Raw genomic sequence first — 16,709 nt, forward strand, 5'->3', positions numbered from 1 at the left:
GCTTTACGCAGGTTTTTGAGTATAGTGGTTAATCTTTTATGTATGTGCAGAAGGATTGAAGAATAGGTTTCACACTTACTCATCTACTATGAGTTTGTTTGTTGAGGGTTCTTTGGTGCATGGTTCTTGCAGGGTTTAGGTAGTTATTTTAGGAAGAGTGGAAGTGTTTTGTTGGGCTGGAGCAGCGGTACACTTATTGTTTTTTTTTTATCGGCGAAAGTCAGCATTGTTAGTTGTAGTTAATGGGATGTGAACCCATGTCAAATGCATGGAAGTACAGGTGCTTGTCACTCTGCTACCACTCGCCGCAATACACTTGATAATCTTTTTGGTTCCTTAAATGCTTAACGTGTGGTATCCTTGTCTTTTTGGTTTTGGGACCTTGCTATGGTTTTGATCTCCTTTCTTGTGTATGCCTTTTAGCTTGTTTCTTTTTCCGTATCTCATTTCTTATCACTGAATTGCATCTGGGCGTGTGATTCTACTTGTTCTGCGCTAAAGTTGGGCTTGTAGTTGTCGAATCCCTTGTTCTGCAAACTCCATTTTTGAAATAGAAAATGGGGAAGATGACCAGAAAAACTCTGCCTGTCGATTTTTTGGCATCCCTGTCCTATACCTTATTTTCTGTAGTTTCCCTTCACTATTCTTTTTCGCCACTGAAAGAGACATACTCTATCTTAAATATAAGGGAAAGAGAACGAAGATCATCCCAACCGCCTCATATGGGGCTTGAATCGACAACCTCTGCATGGAAAGATTGGTACAATGCTACTCCAGTTACCAAAGTGCCCCTATTTGAAAGCGTAAATTATTCTTCCCAACTCATATTGGACTCCATTTTTTTTCCTTCATGTAGCTCTCTTCTCTCCACAAACATAGGAGAAAGAGAGATTGAAAAGTGAAGATCAAAGAAACACATTATGCATATAGCATGCTCTAGAATTTCATAGACTGGGGGAGTCAGAATCTTTGGGCCGGAACTGGTTGTATGGCAACATAAATCTCGGGCTCGCATTTGCAATATACAGACCAGTTTTAGAGCACCAATTGCAAGAAGCCACAAACGCATGCATGCACGCACGCCCAAAAAAAAAACAGCTTTTGCTTGAGAAAAAAATCCTAAAGCATATTAATATATGGACAATTATTCTACAGCATCTTAAAACAAACTTGAAATATTATTTGCTAGATCAACTAGTGTTTCTCCTTCCTAACCATTTACAATTGTTTTCTTTCCTTTCCTTTTCACTCCCTCTCTTGTGTATGTAGTATATGTTGTATGTAGCCCTATCTCAATATCTTTGTCGATTCCGGACAAGATATCAACCAAGGCTTTATGAGAAATGAGATTTTGCTCACTCCAATTTTGAAAGATCTTTTTAGGGATCAACTAGACCACATGTGGATGATCTTTGAGGAGGAGCTGTAGCTGGTACAGTAACAGGTTGTGGTATGATCTCTCGAGTCCGCATGTAAGTCAAGAACTGACCAGGGAGCTCTTCCAACAGAGCCTGAACAATGGATATCTGCCCACCTGCAGGAAAAGAAAAAAAAAAGGAAGAAAATTTGTTGGCAACACTGAAGCTAGAAGTGTAAACACAGAAGGCAAATAGACCGAAAAAAGTTTCTTAATTCTAATCGAGCTAAACACGATCGGAGGAGACAGATAATCTTATTCTTGAAAAACAAACACACAACACCACACTGCGCGCGCGGGCACACACACACACAAACAGAGAGAGAGAGAGAGAGAGAGAGAGAGAGAGAGAGAGAGATTGTATTTGGTTTGGTTTGGTTTGGTATGGAAAACTTGCATCTTGTGAATGTATGGACCCTTTTCAGGAGAGGAAATGAACCTACTACGTCTCTTTTTAGGAGAGGAAAAACATAAGACTCTGTTCCAGTTATGATACGTTGGGACATGGTATCTTGTGAATTTCTGTGGATTTGAAAGTCAACTTGGACTACAAATTCATGGGAACCACCTATTAAACTACAAACTTTTGCAGTTATGTAGCCAACCCAATTGATTGGGACTTAAAGCTAGGTTTGGTTTGGTTATAAACTATGTGTGAGAGAAAGCCCAGCAAAAAATTGGAATCTATGATACGTTGTTGGGACATGGTATTATTATTATTATTATTATCATTATTGAATTCTTCAAATTCGTCTGATGCTATTATTATATTTCGATTCTATTGTATGTGGGCACTAGTCAAGGTAACCATGCTAACATGCCATCCAATTGGATCCAACTCTAACACCTTCTGTACTCTGGCAGACTTAACCAAAGGCAATGTTAATGTCATCGTTCACACAGGAAATTTCGATACTATCAGCGCTAATCAACCAGTGCATGTGAAAACGTTCAAGTATAGGGTTTCAATTATGCCCACATAACCGTTTGTTAGACAAAAAAGTCATAAAATGGACCTGATTTTCAGAACACGCTACCATGCATGTGTAGAAGTGGCAAGTCTGCATGTGCGTGTGCGTGTGAAAACATGGCAGTGATGCACAAATAAATATGTTCATTACCAATCACTTTATGTACCCAGCCAAAGAAAGTAAAGGCAGGTTAAGAACTGAATGTGCTAAAAGTTATATTCCATTCATCTGTCGATGCCAAGATGGGGAAAATAGGCATGAACTCACCATGCACCTCACGCATTGGAACAAACTGTACAATGTCTCGAGTAGCTATCCGTCCCGTAGAACTCTCTAATCTTTGTCCGTTGTCAGCATCAAGGATCTGCAAGATAACAAGAATTATAACACACCAACTCTTGAAGACAACTTTGAGGAACCGAACATTGAAATGGTGACAAAAGGTAATGTTGGGATTTAAGTACAGAAAGTGGTTTGGACCTCCATTTGTGTAAAATCTGCACCACCAACTCCAACAATAAGAACTGAGAGGGGTAGATCAGATGCCCGAACCAAAGCATTTTTAGTTTCTTGGAGATCAGTAAGTACGCCATCCTATAAAGACATGAAACATTTTTATTACCTCAAGAAAGAACAAACAAAATAGTAGGGAAAAGGAAATTAGATTGTTTAATCCGTACCGTTATAATAAGCAATACAAAATACTTGCTATTGGTAGAGGAGACAGAATGACCAGCAATATCTGCAGCTGTGTTTATCACTTGGCCAAACAAAGTGGGGCCAGCAAGAGTAACATTGCGCAAAGCACTAGCATAAGCAGCCATGATCCCTTCTACTCCTTCAACCTGAAAAAGGCGAATTGACCATTTTAATTACTGAACTGCTTATAACTAATCAACATCATTATTAATTATTATCCACGATTCCACAAGTATTGGTCACTGGAATGAGCAATACATGAGTATGGTTTTCCAATGTATGCAACAGTATGGCTCAAAGGAAGAGAAAGAAAGAAACAGAAGGACAATGGCGCAGAAGTGCTCACTGATGCGCACCTGGCATTTTTCCTCGGGGAATTACAGAATGAAAAGATATGATGACGAGATATCTTACTAGCAATTCAAAAAGGTTTAGCCCTTCCCTATTAGGCTGGCTCAAGGCAAAATACAAAGAAATCAAAAGAACTTTGCCTTAACACACACACAGAAAAAATCCTACATGACACTCTGATAGTCTGATTTCCACATTTCTCAGGTCCGCGAAAATTGTCTGTGATGTAGTGACAACGACTAGCCAACAACAATTATCGTGAAGAGATCTCTGAAATGCTATCCAAAATAGGCATGCGAGGGATAGGCACGTGAGGGCAATACCCTAGCTACACAAATCCTCTCAACCAACCAATCTAATAGTTCACTTCGTCATATCTTCAGCAGAATACGCCAGAAGTACAGGGAGATAAGATGGTACTGTACACACGCCACTTCGGAGCTGCACAGTCAACTCTGGAGGAACAATCGAGACCCACAGTATCTAGTATAGGCAATTCTCACTCTGTAAAGAAGAAGACTTACCATAATAACTACTTACGCAAACTACAAACATGGAACCAAGTAAAACACTACGAGGACAAAGGACCACCAAAGAGTGTTATTTAGAATTTAAAATCATCCACAAAAAACGGTCATCTTCACTAGACAACAATTTAACCGCTTTACTTTCCTTATTCTCCATGTGCTACGTATTAACCTTTTTTGATACGTACTCTAGAGTATCTTTAGTAGTAGTAGAATTTGGGCATCCCGTGTGTTAAAGCATCCAACTCAAGACTAATTGGCAATGGAGAGGCCTCCCAGGCTCATATACTAGTTTTGGAGGATATAATTAACGATGTGGGACAAACTCCACACCATGTACTAACTTGAAACATGAAAAGTTAAAAAAAAATACATAGCTATTAGTACTTTGTAGATTTGGACTGAAAGCTATGAGCAAACTGATGAAACATAGCAACAACTCATAAAGATATGAAAACACAAAGCAGTAATTAAAAGAAAAACAGCACAATATTTCTTAATAAAAGCAAGAGTGTTTTACCTCAAAGCTACCTGCACTTCCATTCAAGTCAAAACAATGTGATACTGAACCCTCATATGTCCTTCCGCCAAAGCCCCAAGCAGGAAAGCGCCTATCTGAATCATAATATTGTATAACCTCCCCAACCTCCATTATGGCCTGCAATGAGTTCAGTCAAATGACTCAAATTATATACAGAAAATATCAACGTATAAATATTTCTTACGACAACGCACAAATCAAAAAGGATGCACATAACACAACTTTCAAGTCACTTTGGAGGTTAATTTCCTAACAACACGGTAAAACAACTAGGCTAGAATTTCCCTCTAGTATTTTTATATTTTCGTAGTCTTCAGATAACTATTGTTTTTATATTCAACAAGAGGTCTCTTCTCCCTTTTTCGTATGGAAGGAAACTGCTCTTGATACTGTATTCTGATATGTTCTACTTCCAAATAGAAAGCTCATTAGGGGAAGGGGTGGCACCCGACCATGCCAGTGATGCCACTAGGAGGGGCAGTTTCCCTATTAGAGATTGATTTGATCCAATTGCGGCAAAAAGTAATGTGGGACTACAATTTTTCTTGCTTCAACTAATTTAGTCACACTGCAGGAAGTTTCCAATTGTCATCTGACTGGAAGTGGGGCAATAGTTCTGCTACTTAAGACACAGAAAATTTAGGTGATTCATGAAGAAAAGATGACCGCAGATTTGATGTCACAACTTTACCTGCTGGTAAGCGTTGAGTCGTCCTGTAGGATCAATGTAATGCAAGGAATCTCGACTATGCGGATTACCATTCGAAGCTGGAAAAAGCTGAAACCTTAGTGTGTGAACGAAACAACTTCAAGAAAAGTGTATGTTTTCTCTGTTTCGAAAGGCAACATAAAGTGGTTTCCAATGAAAAGTTAATTACCAGTGAAGTCAATAGCTACCATAAAGTTCAGCTCAAATCCACTAGACATATAATCAAGAAAACTGTACAGTTTCGTCTCAATAAATCGGTCCACGAAGAGTTGCCCCTTCAGAACCTACAGATTACATTAATCGAAGGAGATATCAGACATGATGGGCAAGCAGTCTGCTGCTATAAATCCTTCCAGAGTATGAAACAAATACCTTCTCATGAGTATGGTGATGAGATGATGGCAGTATAAAATTTGCACCAATTTTTTCTTTGTGAAGTTTTTCCAAGTCCACTATCGATTTCTGAATTTTACTGTCAAAAACAACCTGCAGATTTAGTATTTATGAACCATAAAGAAAATGAAATACTAAACCAGGTGGTGTTTAAAGTGTAAGAAGGTGAAAAGCCTACAAATGGAAGAGAAACAAGAAATGAAAGCACTAATCATCAAAAGGTACATCAAAAAGGTACCCGATAAGAACATGATTTCCACTGCTATTGAAATCAAAACACTCCAAAATTAATGGGTTATCCTGCATCAAAAGCAAATTATTATCAATCAACATGCGGGAAAGTAACAGTAACCTGTTTCTGTAGCTGTATAATCACAATAGTTTTGTATGTTTACAATAGAGCCATGGCTCACACAACATGTGAACTTGTATGGGTGCGCTCTTTTCTTGAGGAGATAGGATTCAGTGTGCAATTGCCTATGAATTTGTACTGTGATAATCAAGCAGCGATTCACATTGCATCTAATCCAATGTTTCGTGAGAGAACTAAGCGCTACTCCTTTCATGTCTACAGGCACTCAGTAGGCAGATATGTTTACTAAGTCGTTGTTCAAATCTCATTCAAAGTTGTTATGTAACGAGCTGGGACTTTGTCATATCTATTCTCCAGCTTGAGGGGGAGTGTTCGAATATATGTTTAGTCTTAGGTCTTGTCCCACACATAGGTTAATGAAGTATTGTAATCAAGTATCTCATAACATAAATAATAGAAGTATGTGTTAGGGTTAATTAACTCCTTATACACTTCCTCTATTCTTCCAAACAACATAAACAAAAGTTTCTAATTTGACCAGAATAATATCACAATCTTACCTTGCTACCAAATCGCTGCATAGTTAGAGTCAGGGGCTTCCAAACTGGATTCAAATTGTTGTTCACAACTTCTGTTTTGCAGATAGGAACAGAACCTCCACTCTCAACAATCCTAGATATTCTTAAGAAAGGATCCTGGAAGTCATAGCAAAGAAAAAAATAAGAGCCTAAATATAATCGTTGAAAGTAAACCTCCACACTACAGCATTATCCTGTACTCACACTTTTAGAAAAAAGATCCTTGTTATCCAAATGCGAACAACGAAACGCTATCTCGACAGCATTTCTTGAAGCAATCGTTTCCTCTGCATGCACGGTAATTGTCCCCAAGTTTACCAGACCAGCCTGCCCCTTCTTATTGTGGAGTTTTAGCGTCAAACTCCGACTTTGTTTTGTCACAATCTGCTTTTAGTTAACCAAGCGGAAAAACAAACATATTACAATTGTAAAGCTGTAGAATGTAAGCTGCAGAATGTAAGGATCACAATCAAATAGAAAAAGGGAAGTCAAGATGATTTATATTCTTCGCCATAAAAAAGGAGGGCCCTTCTGATTTGAGTGTTAAGACACATCTTTGGACAGTAACACACGTGCTTTGGAGAGAAATGGTGTCTGACATCGGTATGTGACCTCTGGCGAGGTGTCCATGTTTCATAGGTTGTCAATATATGTGTTTTGTATATGAGGCAACAACCTTACCTGACCCTTCCAGTACGTACCTGGAACATGGTAAAGGGCATGTTTACCAAGACACCCTAGTCCTGCCTAGTTGGATAGCCAGAGATGCCATTGTAAGGTGTAGGAAGCAATTAGCTACTTGTTTCAAATTGTCAGACTGATTGTACCATGCATTTGTTGGATAGTGTAAACTTTATTGTGGGCCTTTTATGTGTGTGAGGTAAGAGACAAGAGAGGTGATAAGAGTAAGAGAGAGAGAGCCACACCAGTTAAGTGAGGAGCTGGAATTCGATGAGTTAAGATGGCAGTTGAAAGAATGAGTGGATCACAATGTACTATGGTTTCTAAATATACGTTTGTATGCATTGCGTAGAAGGTGTGGGAAAGAGAGAGAGGGCAGAAGAACGTGGAATCCCTTAGGGGGTTTCCCCCCACAGTTGTGTGTGTGTGTGTGTGAGAGAGAGATGGGAGTGATTGAGATGTAAGTTGTAATTTTATAATTTTAATACAAAGTGTGTGCAAGTTGTGTGAATTTTAGTCTCTCTATTTCCCATCAGCATTGTGTGTACTTGATTGGTTGCAGAGTTGATTTGGTAACATCAAACAAGGGTAGCTTGCCTGCCTTAGAATTTGGATTTGCATTTGCATTTTTATTTTTCGTTGGCGGGTGACAGGCTTGTTACCTCCTCAAATTCACAGGCTTGGCAATCCTTCCAAATTGTGTGTGTGTGTGTGTGTGCATGTATATATATTTACATCTGTGCGTGTGTATGCATGTGTATATCTACAGGCATGTACAATTTGGGGGTGTCAAATGAATAGTAGGCTCTAAGTGATTGGGAAGTCTTGTTATTGTGTGAACAATGATAACTATACTGTATGAAGACACACGAGAATGATGAAACACTTTTTTTTTAACAGATTTGCAAACCAAAATTGCAATGGCATGTGTAAATGAAGGCATGTATTGTAGTTCTTATTAGACTCTAATTTTGTATCAGCTATTTTTCTTATATAAGCATTCGTTACATGGTAAAAGCACAAACAAGTAATTTAATGTGTCCCTAATGTGTGGTGTCTTCTATTTTTTTAGAAATACGAGAATCAGAATGTACGTATCTTGTCCGTGTCATGTCGCGTACCCGTGTGGGCCGTGTCAGTACTACATAGTCAATAACAGACAATTCTAGTCAATGTTGGGTATGCCAAGAACATTTTCAGTATTTCCAATATTTTCCTTTGTTCCACATCCAGTTAGTGGCAGTCATTTACCACTTTTAGTGAAAGTTAGAAGCATCCAAACATGTGATCACATAGCTTTACCCACATACAACAAACCTACAAAATGTAATTGGGTTAGGGAAAATTATCTTCTAAAAAGAGCATAAATATCAAACCATGTCATTATTGTAAATATATAAGATTATCCCATATATCAAAGGCAACTTGCCTCAGAGAGAACACAACTAGCTTCACCAAGAAATTCTTGATCTTTCAACTTCAACATCTGCAACATACCAGAATAATAAACAGGCTTCAAACAATTTGTGAATACAGGAGGAAAAGGGGAAAAGGAAAATGAAAGCAAAAAGAACTGCAAAACACTCTGCACTTATTCTAGGTCTATACATAAGGGAATGGAAAGCAAGATAAAAATAAAATCATCGTTGCAGTAAAACAAAGATGTGATCTTAAATTATGCTCTTAAAAGCTTGCGATTTGGTCCTAGGTATAGTACAAACTGAAACATTTTTAATTTCTGAGTGAAGTTAACGATTGCAGTGTTCGCAAGCTTGAGAATCAAATGTTTACAAAATGAAAGAAACTCTCATATGCTTGCTTCTAGTAAATATTTATTGAGAAATGCAAACTAAATCCATATATGCTATCCGGAATTGTTTGGAGAAGAAACAAAGAAATAAAAAGGAGACAGAAAAGGTATCAAAACACGAGTGTATCTTAGTGCTAAGGTCAAGCAATGATTAAGTACCACTGAGGCTCCGTTCCGGAAACCAAAATAAGTCCTTATTTTTTAACAAGGCAATTTCAAGCTAAAAAATTATGGTCTTATTGAAATCTAAAAATATGCAATATGAATCTTGTTTGGACGATCTCGATGAGATCTTTTATACGATACAAAAAAATTTGAAAAATTATTTTTCATTTACTTTATTTTTGAGTTTGAAAATGTGAAATAAACTGCTTATTTTTTAAGATGGTTTTTGGAACGGGGCTTGACATTATTCCAAACCAATAAAACATTTACCATTTGGCCTTAGCTCAATAGTTCTGATTACCTGAAAAACAGTAAACGAGACTTATAACTGTGATGTTAAGAATCAAACGTTGACATTATTATTTTTTAATGAACGTCATGCAGCGCATCTACTATCGTCTCATGTTTTCTTTTGGTTTGTCAGCTGTGGAAAACTATATAATAACTGTCCATAATCAACTTTGACATTGTTCTTCTGTAGGAATTTCATCTAGCGAGTCTGGACTCATTTTGTAGAAGCCTAAGGGGTAGTGAGAAAATTATCTTTAGTTTGTACACATTCCACGCATAAAAAACTACAAGAATTAAACAGCTCCTATTTTTCTAATATAGCACACAAGTACTAGTTTTCTTTGACAGACCAAGTTAATCCAAAGCACCCAGAGGCAGTGGAAGCATAATGGTATCTAACAGAGCTGGTCCTAAGGGTAAGCCCAGGAAGCAACCTCTCTGGGCCCCCCAATTTTCGGCCAATACCAATGTCAGCAGTCCACATACGTAGGTAAGGCTTAAGTATGAACTGTAATTAAGCCTCATTTGAACTAAAAGAGGTAATCTGTGTTTTGGCACTGATCTACTTCTCTTACCTTTTCATCCTCATGAAAATCTCAAGGTTTGATTCCCCTTGATTGGATCAGGACCTTATTGAAAGAATCAAAGGGGAACCCTCATAAACTTTATGGAGCTTTATGTTGAAACTGACCTTTTTCTTTAATGGTATGATTTGGTTCTATACTAAGTTGTTATTTAATCTTGAGAATCCCCATGTTACGCTCCATTGTAAAGTTGTAGGTTTTTGTTTCTAAACTTTTCCGGAAAATTGAAAGTTTCAAGGGAATTCATAAGAGGGAAGACATACAAGATAGTGATTCGTTTTAAGTCTAATAGACTTTGGGTTTGTGTTTTTCTTTTCTTGTTCTATGTTGGACTTTGTCAATATTTCTTCTTCTAGGTTTTAGATTTCTTTTCGACCTTTATTTTATCTTCCGTCCCAAAAAACGCATAGGTGCCCAAAGCTTGGAAATTCACGGGCCCCTAAAAACAGTGTGCCAGCCTTGGTATCTAAGCCACAGGGACACCACCACATGACATCTACTATGCACTAAACACACATCAGCATTGATTTCAATGTCACTTTCCATAATATGTAGGCAAAATACCACCTGGAATTCAACTGAATTGAAAATTGATTACAATTGATGAATCTGGCAAGCAAAAACCATACCATACCTTCACAGGTAAATTGTGGTAGCTTGTATCAACATCATACACATGAAAGCTGCAAAACCAAGAAGTGTCCATATTTGAGATAATTGTTAATCTAATAAGCATTTGAAGCTATCAAATGCATTAGAACAAGATTAATGTTAGTAAATAGCTTCAATCGAAAAAAGCATACATCAAGGGCTGAACAATCTCAAACTGATAAGCAACATTAATTTTCTCAATCCATGCAGGATCCAAACAGTTCATGATCACTTCTGTGCGACCAAGTTCCTCCAGAGATCCATCTCTTTTCTTAGCATAAATTACTGCCATCGGATCACTCTGCAATCAAATACGGATAGTACTTCAGTTTAAGCCATTTAAGAACAAGCATCATAATACTTTGACATCTCAAGGCGTACATTACTGACCCAAGGGTCTATCCACTCTTATCTGGCATTTGAGTAATCAGAATTGCTCTCGAAGCAGGTAAGCACTTCAAATAAATGGCTTAATTGTTAACTGTAACTCAAAACCCTAATTCTTAAGTTGCAGCCTACTTCCCCACTTTTATTGAGAGCCAAGAATGGCTTGGTCACACATGCAGAGTGTGCCCCATGATACAAAGGAGAGCGCCTATCAGTGCTAACTGCTAACTGCCAAGCATGACACACTAAGGCCCACCCCTGTGCTTGTGACATGCTATCATCATGTCATTCTTTGCATGTAGAGTTTTCAGCTTAGCTAAGTCGTACCAAATAATATAAACACACACATGTAATACACTTATTGATCTCTTGTTTTGCTCATAGGTACATGCTATCCAAATATATTGAGTTCCTCATACTTCAGCACTTCAAAACTCGAGGATGATTTCATGAACTCTAGAGAGTGAAAAGGGGGAAATACCGAAATACAAAGTTTTAAACAGCATGTCTACCAATTGTATAACTAAGGTGGGCCAATTTGATTTTTTAATTCAGGTTTCAGTTTAGAATGCTACGTGCCATGTTCAATATGTTTGATTAGGTTTAAGGTCTACGACTCTATGGCAAAGAAGCATTTACATATGGTAAACAGGCACTTCATGCATAAACTCCTTAACTAACAACTAGGAAGCACAGGGAGTTTTCAACAGCTATGAGCAACTGTATTTATCTCCCGCAGTTCACTAACAGGATTTTAATTTCCTAAGAAAGAAGCTTTTATTTGTTTAAACAACCTGTTTGTACCTTCTACAACTAACAGCATGCCAGGTGGTCACTAAATATCAAAGAGAAGAAGCAATACGCTATCGTCAGGTGGTCCTCAGCATTAAGATAGGGGCAAATAATATCAGCCACAAACATGTGCCTGTCTGATAAGATGAATAGATGTGGCCCCGGGCATAAAAAAAAAAAAGATAATCCTAGAACGAGGTTCGAGCACAAAAGAAAATACTTTCTTTGACCAAATTGCTTCTACTTCGGAATGACATCCCAAATTATAAGTCTTCTTCCAAAAAGTCAAAAAGTACAAAAAAATTAGTTTTCCAAAAGTATCCTTACTCTACGTTTTTGGGTTGTTTCGTATATAATCAATCATTTGCCCAAAAAAAAAATACGGGTCACACCAAGTACCTACCGGACACAATAAGAAATTAAAGAAGATAAAATATAGATTTTACTTGACACAAGAAAAAACTTACCTTGGAGACGATATCACGATCAAGTAACTTTGAAGCAGTTAAAGATAACTACAATCCAAAATTGAAACATGTCATCACATACCACACGATGTACTAATAAAAAAGATAGATTCTACAAACGAAGACAAAACCAGATGGCAGCACAAGTGCCTTGAACAAAGTATAATGTGATGTCTTAAACCAAACCGAAAAAATGAAAAGGGAAAAAAAAAACACCCAATTATAGTGCACTTTAGTCCATTGACTCTTCTTAGTGTACTGTTTATGTATGGTTAACCCCACTCCCACTTGGCAAAAGAATGAGTACTCCAAATCATTGTTGCACATCGAATATTGTGTCTCAGCTGACATAAAATTTGGGACCCGTTGCCACCACCCAGTTTATGTTTGTGTCTTCGGAGAATTTAAGGTTTACTGCTAGTAACAACCTTGTTAGTTGTTAGAACCGGCTATCAACAGAAAGAATCAGAATATTACAAAAAGGTTCCTTGTATGCTGACCACCTCATGTTATATGTCAGCTTTAAACGTACGGAAACCTTAAAGGTCAAATATCAGTGATCGAAAAGTAGAAGTGGAGAACACAAAGAATCGCCCAAATAAAATGTATGATTCCAATGGACCTCAGAATAAAATCCAAATAGGTAGCAGAAGGTAAGGAATCTTATGTGGTGGGCCAAGATTATGCTCTAATGGGACCAAGATGTATCTTGCTTTAGCCATGCTGGCTACAACTCAAGGATCTAAAATCATTAGTCACTTTTTACTGACTTGTTTGACAGACTTCACGTTTGAAACGGATAGCTTTGTCTTATAGTGGTTAGAAGTACACAGTGACCGTGTGTACCATGGAAAAATTATTTTGTGGTCTTGGAGCACCACTAAGACCACTGAATAATTACTCATGTACCACAACGATAATATTCCTCGGTTTCATTCAGGGAGCATTGCCAGGTTGGGCTACCTTTCGTCAGTTGTATTAGGCTAAATCATGCAGATAAGTGGTGGCTATGCTGTCAACCTCCTTAGAAAACAGGAAAACAAAAAATCCCTATTGTAAAGTTGAATCATAAAAACCCCTATTGTAAAAATTCCATCGCACGATCAACCAAAATTGCAGTTCAGTATTAACATAAAAAAACTATTGGACTCATCAGAAACACTAGGTTATCACTTTTGGTTTTCATGCTTTCAGTAAGTTTCAAAATATTATGGTCCCCTTCGGACTAAGATAATCAGTAAACTCCCATGTTCAGTGAAAAACAGATTAATTGGCGTTTTCAAGTCCACTATACTTCTTTAACATTTGATAAAAACTCATTGTGGCGTCAATTGCCAGAATACAATCCGTGGTAATTGATTCTTTTCTTGAGTGGCTAATAAGCAAAGGTTCCAACGACTTCCTTAGAGAACCGACGGCAAAATTTGTAACCCCTTGACAAATAAAAAAATGCTCAAGTCAAAGGCTCTGTATGAGCTTTTCTCCAACAAGACGATGAAACAGAAAAGTAAATCATAGTTTACATCCTCAACTAATGTGGCATCCAAAATGCACCATTCCGTCATAGTTTACATCCTCAACTAATGTGGCATCCAGAATGCACCATTCCCTCACCCCACCACCATATATGGGTTAGTTTCCAGTAGCACTGTGAGCTATGATGTTATTAATTCACCTCACACTTCATCGATCAACTGAAGTATGTGGTTTTAAGAGAGAGAGAGAGAGAGGAGGGACAGGATGTACAGAGGATTAGTACTCCATTATTAACAATCTGATCACTAAATCTCGTGCAAATCAAACAAGACCTCTGACTAAAACCTCCATTGCTAACTCCCGTTCATCCTCTTTCCCACCGGAACTAGCCATGTCATCAAACATGGCTTAAGGTGATCAGAAAAATGAAGAATTGAGTGGCCTAATCCTCGTTTGAGAAACCTATTGGGGTCTCCAAACCTCTTTGACCAAGGATTACCGATCCCGTGGGTCCCATTCGAACCCATTTTTTAAGTTTTTGGCCCATTCAGTTTTTATCTGCTAACCTCTTGTTTATCTTGCAAAGAAGCTTGGTACTAATGGTGAAAAAGAATTATCGATACCCTGGGGAGGTGATATTGTTTATAAAATACCATCAAATTGATCATGGCATTCTATCCCAAGATAAAAATAATCCTCAAAATCCCAATCAAACATTGTACAAGTGCTCACGGATTACTACGAATCCTTCAACATCCTAAGTGTTACTAATTCGTCCCATAATTCAATAATCCAATCAAACCCCAAAAAACCTCTACCGGTCAGCAAAATAACAAAACACAAACAAGGATTAAGTTCTACAGAACCAAGAACCAATTGCAGACAAATACAAATACAAATACAAAACATTAAGGAAAAATAATCCGCGTTTGACTAGATGCAAATATTAAAAGAGAGAGAGAGAGAGAGAGAGAGAGAGAGAGAGAGAGAAAAAAAAGAAAGGCAATTGGTTCTGCGTAGAATGTGCGTTAAAAGGCTGAGTTTTTCTTGAATTATTGCTCTGGTGTTAGTTTCGGTATTATCTGCTTTTCATAATTTGTTGTTTAGCTTGTCTCCGTACACTTTGAAAGATATCAAAAAATACATCCCTTTCGCTTCTAGTTGTAATTTTTATCTCGCCTGAGACGAAAGGCCAATCCAAAAAGTTTGAAGTGAATCTAAAAAAAACTCCGAAAACAAACAGGGCTGAAGTTGACAGTGACACCATGTACGTCAAAAGAACGATAGCAGTTAGGGTTTCTGTTGTCCAATTCAGATTGATATATACACAATAAATGCACACATATATAGGGGGGACTTTATTATGTGATGATAAACCTCAATTTGGGTAAAGAGAGCTTCAACTCCTTTGGTTCGATAGAAGAATTCAACGGCGTCGTTGTGCCCCGCCCCACCACCACCGGCGGCAATGCTCCTCTGCTGCTGGGCCCCTCCCACTGCCTCTTGTCCTCCCCTAACGTCTGAACAACACGCCCCCATCTCTCTCTCTCTCCCCTCGCCGGAGATTTATATTGGAAAGAATTGACGAGGACGGGACAACAAAATCGAAATCTTGACGAGGGTGTGTATCCTATGCACTGTCGTTGAAACACTATCAATGATGTTATGACATGACACAATATGAACTACATAATAAATACATATGATAAACACCTTAAAAGAAATGAATGTATAAGAGTATGTATTAAAGGCTTTTCCGAGAAGGTTTTGATTGAAAAAAACCACTTTGCTTAAAATGATTCCGATGGGTTTCTAAGCTGTCTGTCTCTCCTTGGATATATATAGGAGTAGGGATAGGGATAGGAATACTAAACCTAGACTTCTAGGATCCAAAATTTTTGTCCAATCCGCTGGACGAAAACTCAAAAATAAAGTCTTTTGTTCAAGAAAATTTTTTTAACTTTTTTCGTCAATTAAAAGAATTCATCGATATCTAATGAATTATTGAAAAAAATTTGCCTCATTCTCTTTACAATTCAAAAAAAAAATTTCAAAAAATACCCCCTAAATTACCCACATTTCCAATCTTTTTCTCTCCATCTCTCTCCACTTATTACTCCTACTATTTTTCAAAAAAAATTTCAAATACCAATCCAAACATAGCATTAAATTTTTCTTGCAAAAATTGTATTATTTTTTACATTCTCGTTTTACAGACCGAACAAACATTTTGGGATGGAGGAAATAGTATTTGTTTGTATTGGATAGAATGACATGTTTTAAAGTCACGTCACGATATTTTGAGTTGATGCTTGATACGGAGTATTTCTTAACGCGGGCAAAAGTCAAGTATTTACATGCATTTGTACATATCATGAAAGCGAGGCTAAATTCAGATGCACTTTCATGACATTGTACGATTGTTGGGACTTTATATGCACAAACCCATTGGAAGGGGCAACAACTGAGAGATAAGGTTACAAATTCAGATGAACTTTCAAAACGTGCGTCAAGGTTACAAAAAGTCTTTCTTTCTTCTCATTTCTCAACAAGTTCTATTACACACTACTGCATAGACTTTGATCATCCGAAAGTTGTGTTCATAGACTTTTAAAATAAGGCTCTATTTGTTTCGATTTTTAAAATAAGGCTCTATTTGTTTCGATGTAAAATAATTTTTCAGAAAATAAATTTTAAAATTTTATTGTTTGGTGTTTTGTTGGCAATTAAAAATATTTTTAAAAATCGATAAAATAATATAGAGAGATAGAGAGGGGGCTTCAACGGTGGAGAGATCTGAGAATATTGGAATTGGACGTGGGTCAGGACTGATGATCGATGAAACTGAATAGTGAGAATTGCAATAGAAGGCAGCGGGTTCATTTCGAAAAATAACTTAGCGGAAA

At 37.4% G+C, this 16,709-nt stretch overlaps 1 protein-coding gene across 1 annotated transcript; it reads right to left on the bottom strand.

Moving 5' to 3' along the window:
• Positions 1-1,099: 1,099 nt before the first annotated feature.
• Positions 1,100-15,381, bottom strand: LOC131327389 (protein BONZAI 3-like). The gene is made up of 16 exons (XM_058360526.1): positions 15,181-15,381; positions 12,328-12,375; positions 10,834-10,982; positions 10,665-10,713; positions 8,610-8,666; positions 6,704-6,883; positions 6,482-6,616; positions 5,847-5,908; positions 5,588-5,687; positions 5,385-5,499; positions 5,198-5,274; positions 4,486-4,623; positions 3,069-3,233; positions 2,869-2,982; positions 2,656-2,752; positions 1,100-1,534 (listed from the first exon to the last, which is right to left on the bottom strand). Exons 1-16 carry the CDS (start codon positions 15,340-15,342, stop codon positions 1,380-1,382), a joined length of 1,803 nt encoding a protein of 600 aa, XP_058216509.1. The 5' UTR covers positions 15,343-15,381; the 3' UTR covers positions 1,100-1,379.
• Positions 15,382-16,709: the final 1,328 nt, after the last annotated feature.

Source organism: Rhododendron vialii, chromosome 5a, assembly GCF_030253575.1.
Source record: "Rhododendron vialii isolate Sample 1 chromosome 5a, ASM3025357v1".
Lineage (NCBI taxonomy): Eukaryota > Viridiplantae > Streptophyta > Magnoliopsida > Ericales > Ericaceae > Rhododendron > Rhododendron vialii.